The sequence below is a fragment of the Vipera ursinii genome, assembly GCF_947247035.1.
Source record: "Vipera ursinii genome assembly, chromosome: 1".
Taxonomy (NCBI): domain Eukaryota; kingdom Metazoa; phylum Chordata; class Lepidosauria; order Squamata; family Viperidae; genus Vipera; species Vipera ursinii.
The window spans coordinates 318,384,756-318,398,238 of record NC_139512.1 but is presented as its reverse complement, the minus strand read 5'-3'; the positions used below and the strand labels follow the sequence as shown (position 1 = coordinate 318,398,238).

The following is a 13,483-nucleotide window of genomic DNA, read 5'->3' as shown; positions in this document are numbered from 1 at the left end:
TATTTCACATTTATGAGAAATGATAAGGTTCTCAGTGAATTAGCATTTTTGTTTCCCAGATAAAGCAAAACAGCCTTTATTTAGATATCTTTAAATACTTACAGTTATTTCTCTCATAATTCAAAGGCTCAGGTTATTAAGGGCCTAAGATTTCCCATCTGATGTTGATCACCTTATAGATGCAATGGTCCCAAGTATGAATGAAGGATTACGGTAATTTGCAAAACATCCTACGCATCTGAACATGAGTCTCAGGTCTATGCCTTGAACTCATTTTTCTAACTCATCTGAATCCACCAGATTGTGACTGAGTCATGACTATTTCTTTGAACAAGAACAATATTCTCATGGTAGCTTTTATTCTGTACTTCTGGGGTTATATGGATATTTCTTTCTTGGTTGTATTTGTTTCAAATCAAGCACCAAATTTTTGCTGGATCAATTTATATCTAAGCAGTTCCACCTCAGAAACAGAAGGCTGTAACCTTGTTGCAGCTTGTATAAAGTCCTCCACGGTAAGGGTGAATTCTGAGCTTTCAGTATCCAGACCTGGAATAAAAGTAAAATGGTTCGAATTAAAATCCTTTTGGACATACAACATGGTGCGGAGGTCCCCAACTTTTTGGGCACCAGGGACCGGTTCTGTGGAAAGAGGTTTCTCCACGGGCCAGAGGATCCATGGTTTTGTGTGCTGCCCGCATCTCACGGATGGGGCTTTGCTTGTTAGTACAGACCGGTTGCTGGCATGCCATTGACATAGTGTTTGTTGCTCCTGGCTAGGCAAGATGTATGTGTGTATGTATATAAAAATAAATATATGGTAATGAAAGAGAACCAATAAATATGCTACAGCCCAGAAATAATGGATATGATAAAATACATTTGTTCTTCAAAGCCTTAAAAATTAAAGTGTATTAATTTTGCCAGCCTCCATATGTATCAGAGAACCAATTAACACGTTATCCTAATTTCTAATAATAGTTTTCCAGCTTCTCTCAAGCATTTATTTGGAGCTAAATCACAATCCAATTTTCTGGTTTATTATTCAGTAATGGAGGATTATTTTTCTGCTTTCAAAAAAAAAACTATTTGATTTATGTGGCTGCCCATCTCACAGCCAAAATTTTAGGCAGTGTTATAACCAACAATTAAAACAATAATCCAAATGATAAATGTTTGAGATTGCAAAAAACTCCACATTCCAATTTATAATAAAACATCAGCCAGCAGGGTTTAATGAAACTCCCAATCTACATTCCATGGTGCCCTGCAAAAGGCTAACAGGGTTGGAGACAGCTGGATCTCTATTATGGAATGCAAGCCACAGCTTTGTAAAATACTTGGGTCACATATTATCACGTGTATTATTTATGTACGTAATGTGTTTTAAGTAGAGCTAATTTACGTCTGAGCCATCCAGCTTTGTTCCTTACCGTCTTCTATCCATTCTACTTTTCTTCTGATAGCAAACATCATTGCATCTGAGCAGAGTGCATACAGATCTGCTCCTGTTAACTGTGCAGGGCATCTCTCTAGGACACTAAGGAGATTCACAGATGGGTCCATTTTAAACCTATCACAAAAGGATATTGCCAAAGGTTTTAGTGTCATGGGGGGAAAAATGCAATCAGAATATAATCTTGGAAATTGGGCAGAAATGTTTTACAGTATAAAAAGATGGCTTCATACGTATAACATTCTTTACATGTTGTACTTTACTTAAAAATAATATGGAATGAATTAAAACCCATAAGTCAGAGCAGGCAGGAAATAATGTTTATAATTTATTCACAATCCTGAAAAACAATTTTATAGCATTTAAACCATGCACGTGGATTATGTACATACTGATACAAAAATATATTCTCTTAGCAGATTTATCTTTAACAGCTGCGTATGTAGTTCGGTTACAATAATTAGTAAAAATGTGCATTTTTTCTCAAGAATTGTAATTGGTACTGTTATGCATTATAATAACCAAAAACAGGCACTTACTTTCTGGTGATGGCACTCAGTACTTGCAGCTGAGAATCTCGGTCTTCATTTATTCCTACATAAACCAATTTATCAAACCTGCCAGGGATACAAAAAATATTTTTTGCAATTAAAATAAAACAGCCATCTTCCATATAACACACTCTGATCATACAATACCCATCATCTAACAATTTGACCTTAGTTTGATTTACTGTTTTTTTTTACAATATATTAGTATGAATTGTACAACTTCATGTGCTTTACTTCTATAAAATCTTTGCATATGTTAAACATGAAACAGAATTGCTATAATACAATAAGATTTTCCATTCTCAATATTCTTCCAGCATCCCAAATGAATCTTTAGAGTTTCCTAATATAAACCGACTTCCTTCATCGCCAAGTGTATGTATATATTGTGTTAATATTAATTTATTTAAAATGTTTATATATAGCCACCCTTCTACCAATGGAACACAGGATTCCCAATGTATCTCAGAGTTAACCTAATCTTAGGAAATAAACCACCCCACTATGGCAGTTTATTTATTTTATTAACTCATCCAACAGAATAATCAATAAAAAATTTCTAAAGGAAGCATCTCAATTTTTAGCCTTTTTGGGCAGCTAAGATGCTCTGTTTGCAGATCTAAAGGGGTAGGAATATTATCCCAACCCAACGTTTTTTCATACAAGAACATCAACATTAAGTATAATGAAAAAGGTAAGTTGAATCCTATGTTCATCTAGTTTTACCCAAAATACTCTTGAAAGATTTGTGGTTATAACAGCAGATGGAGAAAATTGTGATGTGAACCTTTACCTGCCTGGCCTGAGTAAAGCTGAATCCAGCAGATCAGGTCTGTTTGTAGCTCCAATAACAAATACATCTTGAGAAGAATGAAGCCCATCCAGCTCTGCTAATAACTGAGATACAACTCTATCAAGGGAAAACATTTTAATATGCTGCCGTCAACCTTTGTGGATTCACTGAACTGGGTAACTCACTTAAAACAGCAGGTACACAAATACCTTTTTTAGGCACATACCCGGCCAGGTTCAAAGTATAATAGTAGTAACAGATGTATACTACGAACACATAAAATACCATGCCCTCAGAAGCAATTCATATGGGTAAAGATATATTTATACAAAGCATTGTATACCACCTATTTAATATATATCAAGGTAGTTTACAAGGATACAGCAAAACACAAGATTACTAAAATACAAGGGTACAAATAGTCCTCGCTTAATGACTAATTGGAACAGGGAATTTCTGTTGCTAACTGAAGTGGTTAGCTGAAACATCATGTGACAGCAGCAATTAGTGACGGCAGTTCCAGTAGACTCTAGTTTTGGTTGTTGGGGAGGACCTCCCGCTTCTGCCCTGCGCGAAATGCCAGCTCCACCCACGATCATATCCAGCCAGGCTCAACAAGCTCCCTTCAGTAGACAAAGCTCCCCTTACCCTTGCTGTCCCCAGCTGACCTTCACAATCTTTGTCCCACTGTTGGATCAAGGCACAGCACAACAGTGGGGCCCTGGGACGTATGTGGCAAGTGGAACAGCGTGGTGGAGCCTCATCTGCCAAAGGGAGCTTGCTGAGCCTGGCTGAGGAGCAGGCGGAGGCAGGGTGATGGTATGAGCACTGGCTTGCCAAGCCAAGGTGTCAGCACCATCAACCAATTGCCTAGCTCCTGGGCCTGTAGTGGGAGGAAGATGACAATGAAGGCCAGCTGTGGGTGGTGGGGTGTGGAAGGGGTAGGCCATGGTGGCAGAATGCCAAGGGGATAGACTTGGAGGGGCATACGTGGGTAGGGGGTTGAAGTACACGCTGTGGTCAAAAATGTAGCCAGTTGCCAAGTGCCCAAATTTTCACGATGTGACTATGGGGATGCTGCAACAGGCATAATTTCAAGGGTCGTTAACTACCATTTGTTCAATACCATCATAACTTCAGATAGTCACTGACACATGGTGATTAAACAAGGACTTTTTTGTGAAACAAAGTGACTATAAACTCTATATCTCTGTGATCAGAGTAGGAATTAAGGACATAAGAGCATATTCATGGGCTGCATATAGCTTGGGATTCCAGGCTGGCTCTGGTCTGTATAAAAATTCATAGGAAACTATCCTAATAATCATCCCTGCACATTATTTTGCAATGTTCACGTTCTCTTCCAAACAGCAGCCAAGAATTAACTTGAAATAATTCTGTTAATGTTTGGTGGTGAATTGAGAAATCCTGGAGCTCAATGTTTCTATGCATTAGATACCCAAAAAGTGAGATGTGAACATGCATTATAGCATTCTTACAAATGCCCAGCTTAATTAACAGTTGTTAGGTATTACATTATATGTATGAATAATGTATGCACCAACCAATACAGGAAATCCCAGAGCTGCCAATTTCCCTTAGCGAATGTTTGAAGTTATGCAATAAGCACCCCCTAGTGCTTATGAGCAGGTCCTGAAATTACGAATGTTGCCTCACCATGGCAGTCGTTCACCCTTGCGAATGCCCACAGTGCCACTGCAACATTCACCCGGGTTATTCCCTCTCTCCCCACACCTGCCCTAGGTCTCCCTAGGGACCAGGGCTTCAATACTCACCCTGTGAAGATCGAGATCTTTTGCTTTCTTGGCTGCTCCAGGCCTTCGGTGCATTCCCAGAGAATGAAGGCCTAAAGCAATGCAAGATCATGCGAGATCACTGGCGCGAGATCTCACGCTACTGAACTCGCATGATCTCATGGTACTTTAGGCCTCTGTTCTCTGCAACAGAGAACAGAACCGAAGTCAAGGGATGCTTCCGCTTGCCTCTGGAAGCTGGATCTGGGCATCGGAGGACTTTTCCAAGCCATTGCTGCCCAGATCTTAGGCCGGGGGACACTTCCACGTGCCTCCAGAGGCTGGATCTGGGTATCGGGGGCCTTTTCCAAGCTGCTGCTGCCTGGATCTGAGGCCAGGGGACGCTTCCGCATGCCTCTGGAGGCTGGTTCCGGGTGTCAGAGGCCTTTTCCAAGCCACTGTTGCCTGGATCTGAGGCTGGGGGGGGGACACTTCTGCGTGCCTCCAGAGGCCTGATTTGGGCATTGGAGGCCTTTTCCAGGGACTGTTCCATCACTAGGCTCTTCATAGCCTTCCCCACCCTGAGATACCTCATGTTCACTTAACAAGCCGCGTGCATCTTAACAAGCAGGGAGTGAACTTGTTCGAGGGACAAGATTCACTCCGAGTTTTCGAGTTACGAACGGAATGGGCAGACTCCATTACATTACTAACTCGAGGACTACCTGTACTGATTGGAGAAAAGAAATTGGTTCAGAATACTGATGTCTAGCTATTAAAACTGGTTTTGGAAGAGCCAAATTTATTTCAGTGAAGCTTAAATATTTACAAGTTTTGTGATATTTATTCTTTGCTGCTAAATGTGCTATTTATTAAACAGGCTACAATATAGGTATTAATTGCAACCTCTTTGAAGGCCAGCATTTGGTAGAAAGAAAGATGAATACATTTCAACACGTTTACATGATCTAGAACTCAGTTCAGGCACAAATGATATGTGCATAATAAAATAGATACCCCTGCACTCTTAGCATGTACAATTAAAGGAGAGGGAGGACGCAAGGACCACTTTTTATGAACAGCTTGCCAAGAACACAACTGAATGCAGATAAGGAAATGTTTTGTGTATGGTGTGAATGTTTTAATGTTTTCACAAAGTGAGTCACTTGTAAAATAAGTACTGAGCAAGTCAAAACAGGAAGCTAATACCTCATTATTAACAAGCAGTACTTACCTGTCCATCACACCCTGTGAATCGCCACTTCGTCCACGACTGGGGGCCAATGAATCAAGTTCATCAAAAAAGATAATGCAGGGAGCAGCTGCCCTAGCTCTGGTAAACACTGAGGAAAAAGATAGATGGTACTCAAGTTGCATATTCACATTAAAGCCAGCAACAAACATATTAATTATAAAAGATAAAACTAGACTGCTACCCAGAGAGAGATGCGTATTAGGACACATGCTGTGATTGTAAGCATGGGAAGATCAAATGGCCACAGAATATCTGAAAAATAGAGCAACTTGTCTTCTTTAAATTAAACCGACATGGAGACAGGCCTCTTCGATTGGCCCACCTCAGATGACTGATGGACTCAAAAGTGTTCCAGAGAGCTTGGGAGTGTTTCCCAAAGATCTAACTGGGGTGGGTGTGTTCAGTCAAGGCCCTATTTGTTGCATGGAATTGGTGGGTATTTGGGACCTTGGATCATATTGTGCCTACGTGGCCTATTCCTAGGATATGCCTTGTCTTATTGAGGGGGTCCAGGACATGAAATGCTAGAAAAGATGCCTGCAGCATCGTTGGAGGAACACTCAAACTGAATCTGACTAGATCTGGATAGGAGTCATACTCAATAGATACATTAATATTTCTCCCCCTTATTGCATCCCTTGATAGCCATCCACCAGCTCTGCTTAAGAGTGACTCAGTCCCTATTGGGTAGAGGTGGCTCCTTGGAACATCTGCTGAGCCACTAAGAGGATTATTGATTGCACTTGTTGGTAACTTATAGCAGAGATGGAATGGAGGTGGTACATCCATCTTCTGCTTCTCTCTCTCTCTCTTTCTCTCTCTGGTGATTTGGAATTATCAGTACACTAAAAATACCTAATTGGATCTTTCAGTCCCAGGCTTGACAAGTGAGGCTGTTGAGATTCTGTCCCAATGCTTGGAGACTGCAGATTTAGACAGGGAGGCACCGTCTTTGACTTAATTCTATGAAGACCGAATGGCTGTGGGTGTTCGGGCACCCAAATTTCAGAATATTCCCTCTCTGACCTTGAACATGGTAGTGCTTCCCCCTTCAAACTTGGTGTGCAATCATAGAATCTTCCTGGCTTCCCAACTTCCGTTTGAAGAGCAGGTAGCAGCTACTATCAGGAAGGCCTTTGTTTATCTGGTGCACCAATGTGCCTTTTCCTAAATTGGGAGGTTTCTCAGGCATCACTGATGACCTAATCACCTCATGGCTTGACTCCTGCAACACGTAAGGCTGCCCTTGAAGTGCATCCAAAGATTTCGACTAGTTTGGAATGCAGTAGTGCAAATTTGATGGGCATGCCTCAGTATATGTGTAATGTTATGTGGACATGACCTTAAAGGAGGAGGGGAAGAGATGCTGCTTAGAGAGTGGTCAGACAAGGGAGAGAGCCTGCATTTGCTTAATGGTCAGAGAAAGGAAGGATCCACCCTAATTGCTAAGGCTGTAAAAAGAATCTGCAGGAGATTTGTACTCTCAAACCTGTAGGATTCTGTTAATGTAATCTTACAATAAAGTAGAACTCCTCAAGATCATTCCCATTATACCATTACAGTATGCTCATGTATGTCCTATCCTTGTGCCTGACTCATTTGCAATGCAGGCTGCTACAGGCACTCACTTGTCGCCCCCCAGCTATTCCTCCTAGGATTGCTGCAGCTTGCCAAAGTGTGTGACTAATGAGCAAGCAGCAATAAGCTGAACCTACCAACAAGGTTTAACCATAGTTGTGTGTACTCAGCAGAGTTTTTAAGCTGCAAACAAACAATGATCTTTTGCTAGAAGCAACTCCAGCATTGTGACACTTGGAATCTAGCTATATGCCATCCTGGCTTGTTACTAACCATGACCCCTTGATCTGGAAATCTTTGGCTTGGCTTTGGACTGCTTGACTTGGAAATTTGCATTGCTCAGTTAAGTCTAATCTACAGTTAATTACTTTTTCCGCCACCTTGCTGTTGGGATACTCTATGTGCCTAGGTACTGTATCTGGCTTCTGAAGGAGTACTGAAGTGAAAATGTAACACCTCTGCTTTGTGAGTTGCACCGTTTACCAGTTTGCTTCCAGGTGCATTTTAAAATATTGATTGTTACCTACAAAGCCCTACGTAGCACAGGGGATGCTTATCTTTCATAGGATCTGCCTGGCCAATTTGATGTTGAACATTGGCATGCTTTGGGTTCCTTCAGTTAAAAAATGTAATCTGTTGGGATCCTGGAAATGCACCTTTCCTGCAGAAGCACCTTTCTTCCAGAATGAGGTTCCCCCCCTTAAATTTAGATGCCCTGTTCTGGCTCTTTCCCCAGGCCTTTGGTGAGAGACAGTGAGCTTGCTTTTTTCTATCTGGTCTGTCACACTCGCCATCTTTTATCTTTTTTTAAAAATACATTGTAAATGTGTTTGTCGTGAAATGTCCAGAGCCATTGAGAATTGGGTGCAATGGTCACTATGTTGCTTCATCATCTGCTGTCCTTGCTGGGCATCCTTCTCTTTAACATTTCTGTATCCCTGCTTAATATGTTTTCATTGAAAACCTAAAATGCAAGTTCTTGAAAATGGCCTTTTTGCAAAAACGTCTGTGCAGTATGACTTATCTTGGAGAAACATAAATATCCGTTTCTTAATTTTAAGTAGTTTGTGCTTCTTTTCTAGAACACTTTCCAGAATGAATCACAAAGATGAAAATAAGCAGCATAATTAAAAATAATTTCTTTTTTCTTGATTTCATCTTGCCTTTCCTTCAAGAGGTCAGCAGTGTACATAGTATTGCTTTCTCAAACTCTTACTCAAAACAACCCTGTGAGGTTGATTAAGATGAGAGTATCCAGGGGTAGGCAACCTCAGCTCTTTTATGACTCGTGGACTTCAACTCCCAGAATTCCTGAGTCAGCTGGGAGTTGAAGTCCACGAGTCATAAAAGAGCCGAGGTTGCCTACCCCTGGACTAGGCCAATGTCATTCAATGAACTTTCATGACTGAGGGTCAACTTGAACCCAGGTCTCCCTAGTTGCAGTCCTTTATCTGCTGTTAAAACAGTCAGAAAGTGAATAAAAACAGTGGAACACAAGCAGTCTGTGATACTTCATAGGCTTTGCTTGTGGGGAAGTGTAGCTACCTGATTTCAACTGAAAAATATTATTCTCAGTGTGAAGAAGGTATTGACATTGTACTATCAGCAACTTCTTAAAGGCTCTGTTATTTCTTGAGATCTGAAAAAATGTGTTTGGTTTAAGGAGCTGCTGATCGATAGCTATGCACACATCCCCACATGTGCTGAATCACCTTCCACCTTCAAATTTGAAACACTGCATAGCTTAACTGTGCATGCTGGAGTGGCTTCAGAATATAGCTAACCATTTGGAGACAGCCACAGTTAAAGACATCATATTAGAACAAAACAAACACCTTCCCGTGTGCTACTCTATCTTCCCCCAAAATAGTTGTGGAATAAACTGAATTTCATAACTGATTAATGTAATTATATAAACTATTTTATACAATTTCTTTTTTTAAAAAAAATGTGAGTATTATGACAAATTCAGCATGTTAAAAAAAAGTATCTACTTCCCTTTTTTACAGTCCCTCCTAGCCTGGAATTGCCTTCTGCCTTTAACTTTGTTGTTGTTATTTATACTAGATTGACTTCCTTATATTCTCAGATGGAGCTTTAGCCCAGCTTTCGTTCATGAACCAAAGGCATCACTGTGCTATAAGCTCATCATCAGAATCATTCTCAGTGTTCACTGACTTTGCTATGTGGCTGAAGATAGTTTAGATAATAGTTTTAAATTAAATACATAAAATACATAGTCCTCATTTAGCAACTGCCTTGTTTAGTGAGCATTTGCAGTTATGATAATGAAAAAGTAACTTTATAACAAATCCTTAAATTTATGACCTTCACTGGTCTGTTACGCAAAGGAAAGCTACAGTAAAATCATATGGATGGCTGTGTTTCATTAGCGACAGCTCTGCTTAATGACCAAGTTGCTGGTCCCAAAATATGGTCATTATAAATGCGGACTATCTCTACACACAATTTAAATACATTAAAAAGCAGACCAAGATCTACACAGAACGTATATATATGAAAAACATTTAAATTATTAAATGTGACTCAAACCCAGGCTGAAAAGCTGGACCTTTAAAGATTTCTTAAAGATTCTAAAGAAGATGGACTCCTGACACCTACGGAGAACATGGTCCACAGCCTAAGAACAAGGGCTGAGAAGGTTTGACCCACATTAGAACAGACAAGCTGGGGAATCAGAAAATGGATTCTCTTGACAATCACAGTAAGCACTGGGGATACTGCAACGAGAGTGATGCTGTCAGGTATTTGAGTATGGGTTAGTTGAAAGCATGCCTTTCTTTGCAGTATTCCCATCTAGCACTTTAAAGGCAGATTTATACTGCAGTAGGAAAACTATCAGCAGTCACTACCACTACACATTTTGAACTAACTGGAGTTTCTGCTCTATATACAAAGACAGTATTATATTCAACATGTTACAGCAATTCAATCTCAAAGTTACCAGTTGAGGATTAGTGTTTACACCAATATTTTCCCTTGTGGGACTACTCCTTCCTGAAGATTATGTCACATTATATAAATAGTTTACTTCAGGCAGGCTGATTTAACTTATCAAGCAGATAAATTAGGGCAGGGGTGTCAAACTCAATTTCATTGAGGGCCGCATCAGCATTGTGGTTGCCCTCAACGGGCCAGGTGGGCGTGGCCTGGGTGGGCGTGGCCTACTGGGTGGGCGTGGCTAGAGTGCGTATGGCCTACTGGGTGGGCATGGCCAGCTCTACATCGTTCACATCAAGGGTGCCTATGGGGGCCTGGGCAGGAGTGGGACAGATCTGAGGGTCTCTGGCAGAAGGAGGGTCTCTGGGCCAGGGCCAAGGCAGTGGGGGCCGTTTCCTCACTGTATCCAGGATGGCTTCGCAGGCTGCATGAAACCACTTCGCGGGCCGGATCCAGCCCCCGGGCCTTGTGTTTGACATGTCTGAATTAGGGGGTTCTGCAATTGGGTTATATTTTTTCAGGTTTTCAAATAAAGTACAGTTCACTATACTTACTCACACTAGAATCATTTTCCTTTTCTTGCCTCTTTTTCCAAGTTTGTATTTGTTATTTTCTTCAAAGTACTTAAGAATATTCATCATTTTCTGCCTGACCAATTCAAAATTCTTATTTTTGCAACTACATTGATTTTGGCTTTGGGATCTCCGCTAAGAGGTAAGTCAAATGTTCTATACTGCATTCATTTCAAACTAAAAGTCTAACTGTATTGATCTTAATTCCATTCTAAATTGGTGCAATGAGATCAACCACATTTTCCTAGATTATTTGGTAGTCTGCTACTACTGAGGCAAGAGAAGTGAATTTTGGTCCCATTTGGAATTTGGGACTAAAAAACTATGAGACCATGGATTACATCATGTATGTATTTTTCATGTCTCTTATAATGCACTCTGGGCCACCAACTCTTAAGCTTTCCACAGTCCAGCCTCTCAAACTCTACCTCACCATGTATCTGGAGCTCCCCATGCTCTTTATTTAGCAGATGATAAATTCTCAAGTTATTCCCATCTCTAGTTGCTAGTGATCTGCATAGGAAAGAATATTAGCTAAACATTTTTTTCTATAAAATAAAATGTGTATTGATTCTTCTTGAATAGTTTTGAAATCTTGAATGGTCTTGAAATCTATTTTTCCTCTATTTATTCTATTAGCTGATTTGCTGGAGTACAGAATATGATCTACCTTAACTGCTGGGAAAGACTCCTATAGTTCCGAAATTTGGATATATGTACACACCTGCAAGATTATATACGGTATATGCATAAATGCAGTAGCCACAAAGATATGGTCATTGTTTCAGGTTGGAATGATTTGCAAGAATGATTTTCTATGTTAGCCTGGCTATAAAGGAAGATTCCCCACAGAGCTAAGCCTTCCATGTAAACACTATGGCTTCATACTAACCTTCACGGACATTCTCTTCACTCTGCCCAACATACATGCTAATAAGTTCAGGACCCTTTACACTGAAATGAAAAAATACAGGGTTAGTTATTCCAATAGCACAATTTCCAAACTCTCCTGTCCACTTGTATCACAAAACCCACCTGAGGAAAGTCATGGTACATTCTGTTGCTACTGCTTTAGCTAGCAATGTCTTCCCTGTTCCAGGAGGACCATAGAGCAGAAGGCCAGAGCGGTGAAGGCCTAAAGACAATAATTCTGGGTGTTCTAATGGAAGCTGAATGGTGTCCAGGATTTCCCTTTTCACATTCTGAAGCCCTCCAATATCTTGCCAAAAGACAGAGGGAATCTGAAGGAGACAAAACTTGCCAATGCTATTATATACCTCAAAATTATCAAATGTTACGTTGTCTTCAAAGACTACAAGAAGCTATTTTTATTTCTACAGAACCACAGCTATTGCACACTATCCTACTCTCTGTCTCTGAAAGATGCCTCAAGGTCCCTGGAAGAGTGATTTTTACATGAAATCTCTCATGCTGTGACTTTAATATCCTATTCATTACACTTACCAGCGCTTCCCTTAAAATCAAAAATTAAAACAAATTTTAATAAAAAGTGCTAGAAAATTTATAGTGGTTGATTTATTTTTTCCTGTATTTTATAGCAAACTGTCCATTTTTGCCTGTAGTTGTGCTCTCCATTTTATTTTTTAAAATTTATGATTGGCTATTGTATTGTATTGGATTAAATTGCTCTTTTTGGCTCTTTGTAACTATAATGTTGACATTTTATAAATATGTTACTGAGAGCCCCAAAGCCCTCCAGCTTCTCTTTATTTACTCCATTTATTACAGTTATTCATCAAAAACAGGATGGAATGTAAACTTTGGCATGTTTCTTATATTTATTAGGGGTACCTTGCCTTGTTCTTATTAAGAGTCATACCTTTGGGGCTCCTACTGCCTGTGAATGAGCATCGTGAAGTTTATCTAGTGCAACACTGAAATCTTCTGCTAGAAGAGGAAAACCAGCCGCATAAAAATCATATTCTTCTTCTTCATTTGGTCCCCCTGGGAAGCTGGTGAAAAAGGCAAAGAAAGTGTCAGCAGTTCTAATGCTGCCCAAAGATGTCTCAAGAAGTTTTCCAAAAGGCAACTGGACTCTCTTGGGGGTTTTTTTCTTTGAAAACATTTTCAAAGAATAAAACCAAGAAAATTCAGCTGCCTTTTGGGAAAGTATCTTTGGATCAACCATGACCTGGGTGATTTAGAATCTCAATAAACATGCTGCCCAAAGACGACGGGACAGATCCAGCACTTTAAAACTCTAGAATGGAACTGGAAAGTTGCTGCACTGACACCCAATAAGATTGGTATCATGTTCATTACAAGTTGCCAACCAAGAATAAGATTATGGATTTCGGAGTTACAAAGCAAAAGGTGTAGTTTTCAAAGAACATTGCTGTGAGTTAAGCACTCTCCTCAAAGCAACCAAGCAGCCATGGTCCCCGGAAGGCTCAGTGGAGCTTCTCTGAACACTTTCCCCAGCTGTCTGAGCCTCCATCTGCATTTCCTGAATCTATCACACCGCCAGTGAAATGGCTAGGCAAAATACACATATATTAATGAGACAACTTTGAAGCAATAAGAATTTGAGAAGGGACACTTC

The 13,483-nt window shown here is 40.3% G+C and overlaps 1 protein-coding gene across 2 annotated transcripts in view; it reads right to left on the bottom strand.

The window, feature by feature from the left end:
- Window positions 1-45: 45 nt before the first annotated feature.
- PEX6 (peroxisomal biogenesis factor 6) overlaps window positions 46-13,483 on the bottom strand; it is a 28,742-nt gene continuing 15,304 nt past the window's right edge. Inside the window, exons 10-17 of one of the 2 annotated variants that reach the window (XM_083350029.1) lie at window positions 12,761-12,893; window positions 11,956-12,161; window positions 11,813-11,874; window positions 5,789-5,897; window positions 2,801-2,917; window positions 1,996-2,073; window positions 1,434-1,573; window positions 46-549 (exon numbers count right to left, since the gene is read on the bottom strand). In XM_083350029.1, the coding sequence (XP_083206155.1) occupies window positions 416-549; window positions 1,434-1,573; window positions 1,996-2,073; window positions 2,801-2,917; window positions 5,789-5,897; window positions 11,813-11,874; window positions 11,956-12,161; window positions 12,761-12,893 (979 nt within the window). In that variant the 3' untranslated portion in view covers window positions 46-415. The remainder of the gene's footprint in view (window positions 550-1,433; window positions 1,574-1,995; window positions 2,074-2,800; window positions 2,918-5,788; window positions 5,898-11,812; window positions 11,875-11,955; window positions 12,162-12,760; window positions 12,894-13,483) is intronic. The other variant, XR_014490900.1, reaches the window with a different exon arrangement.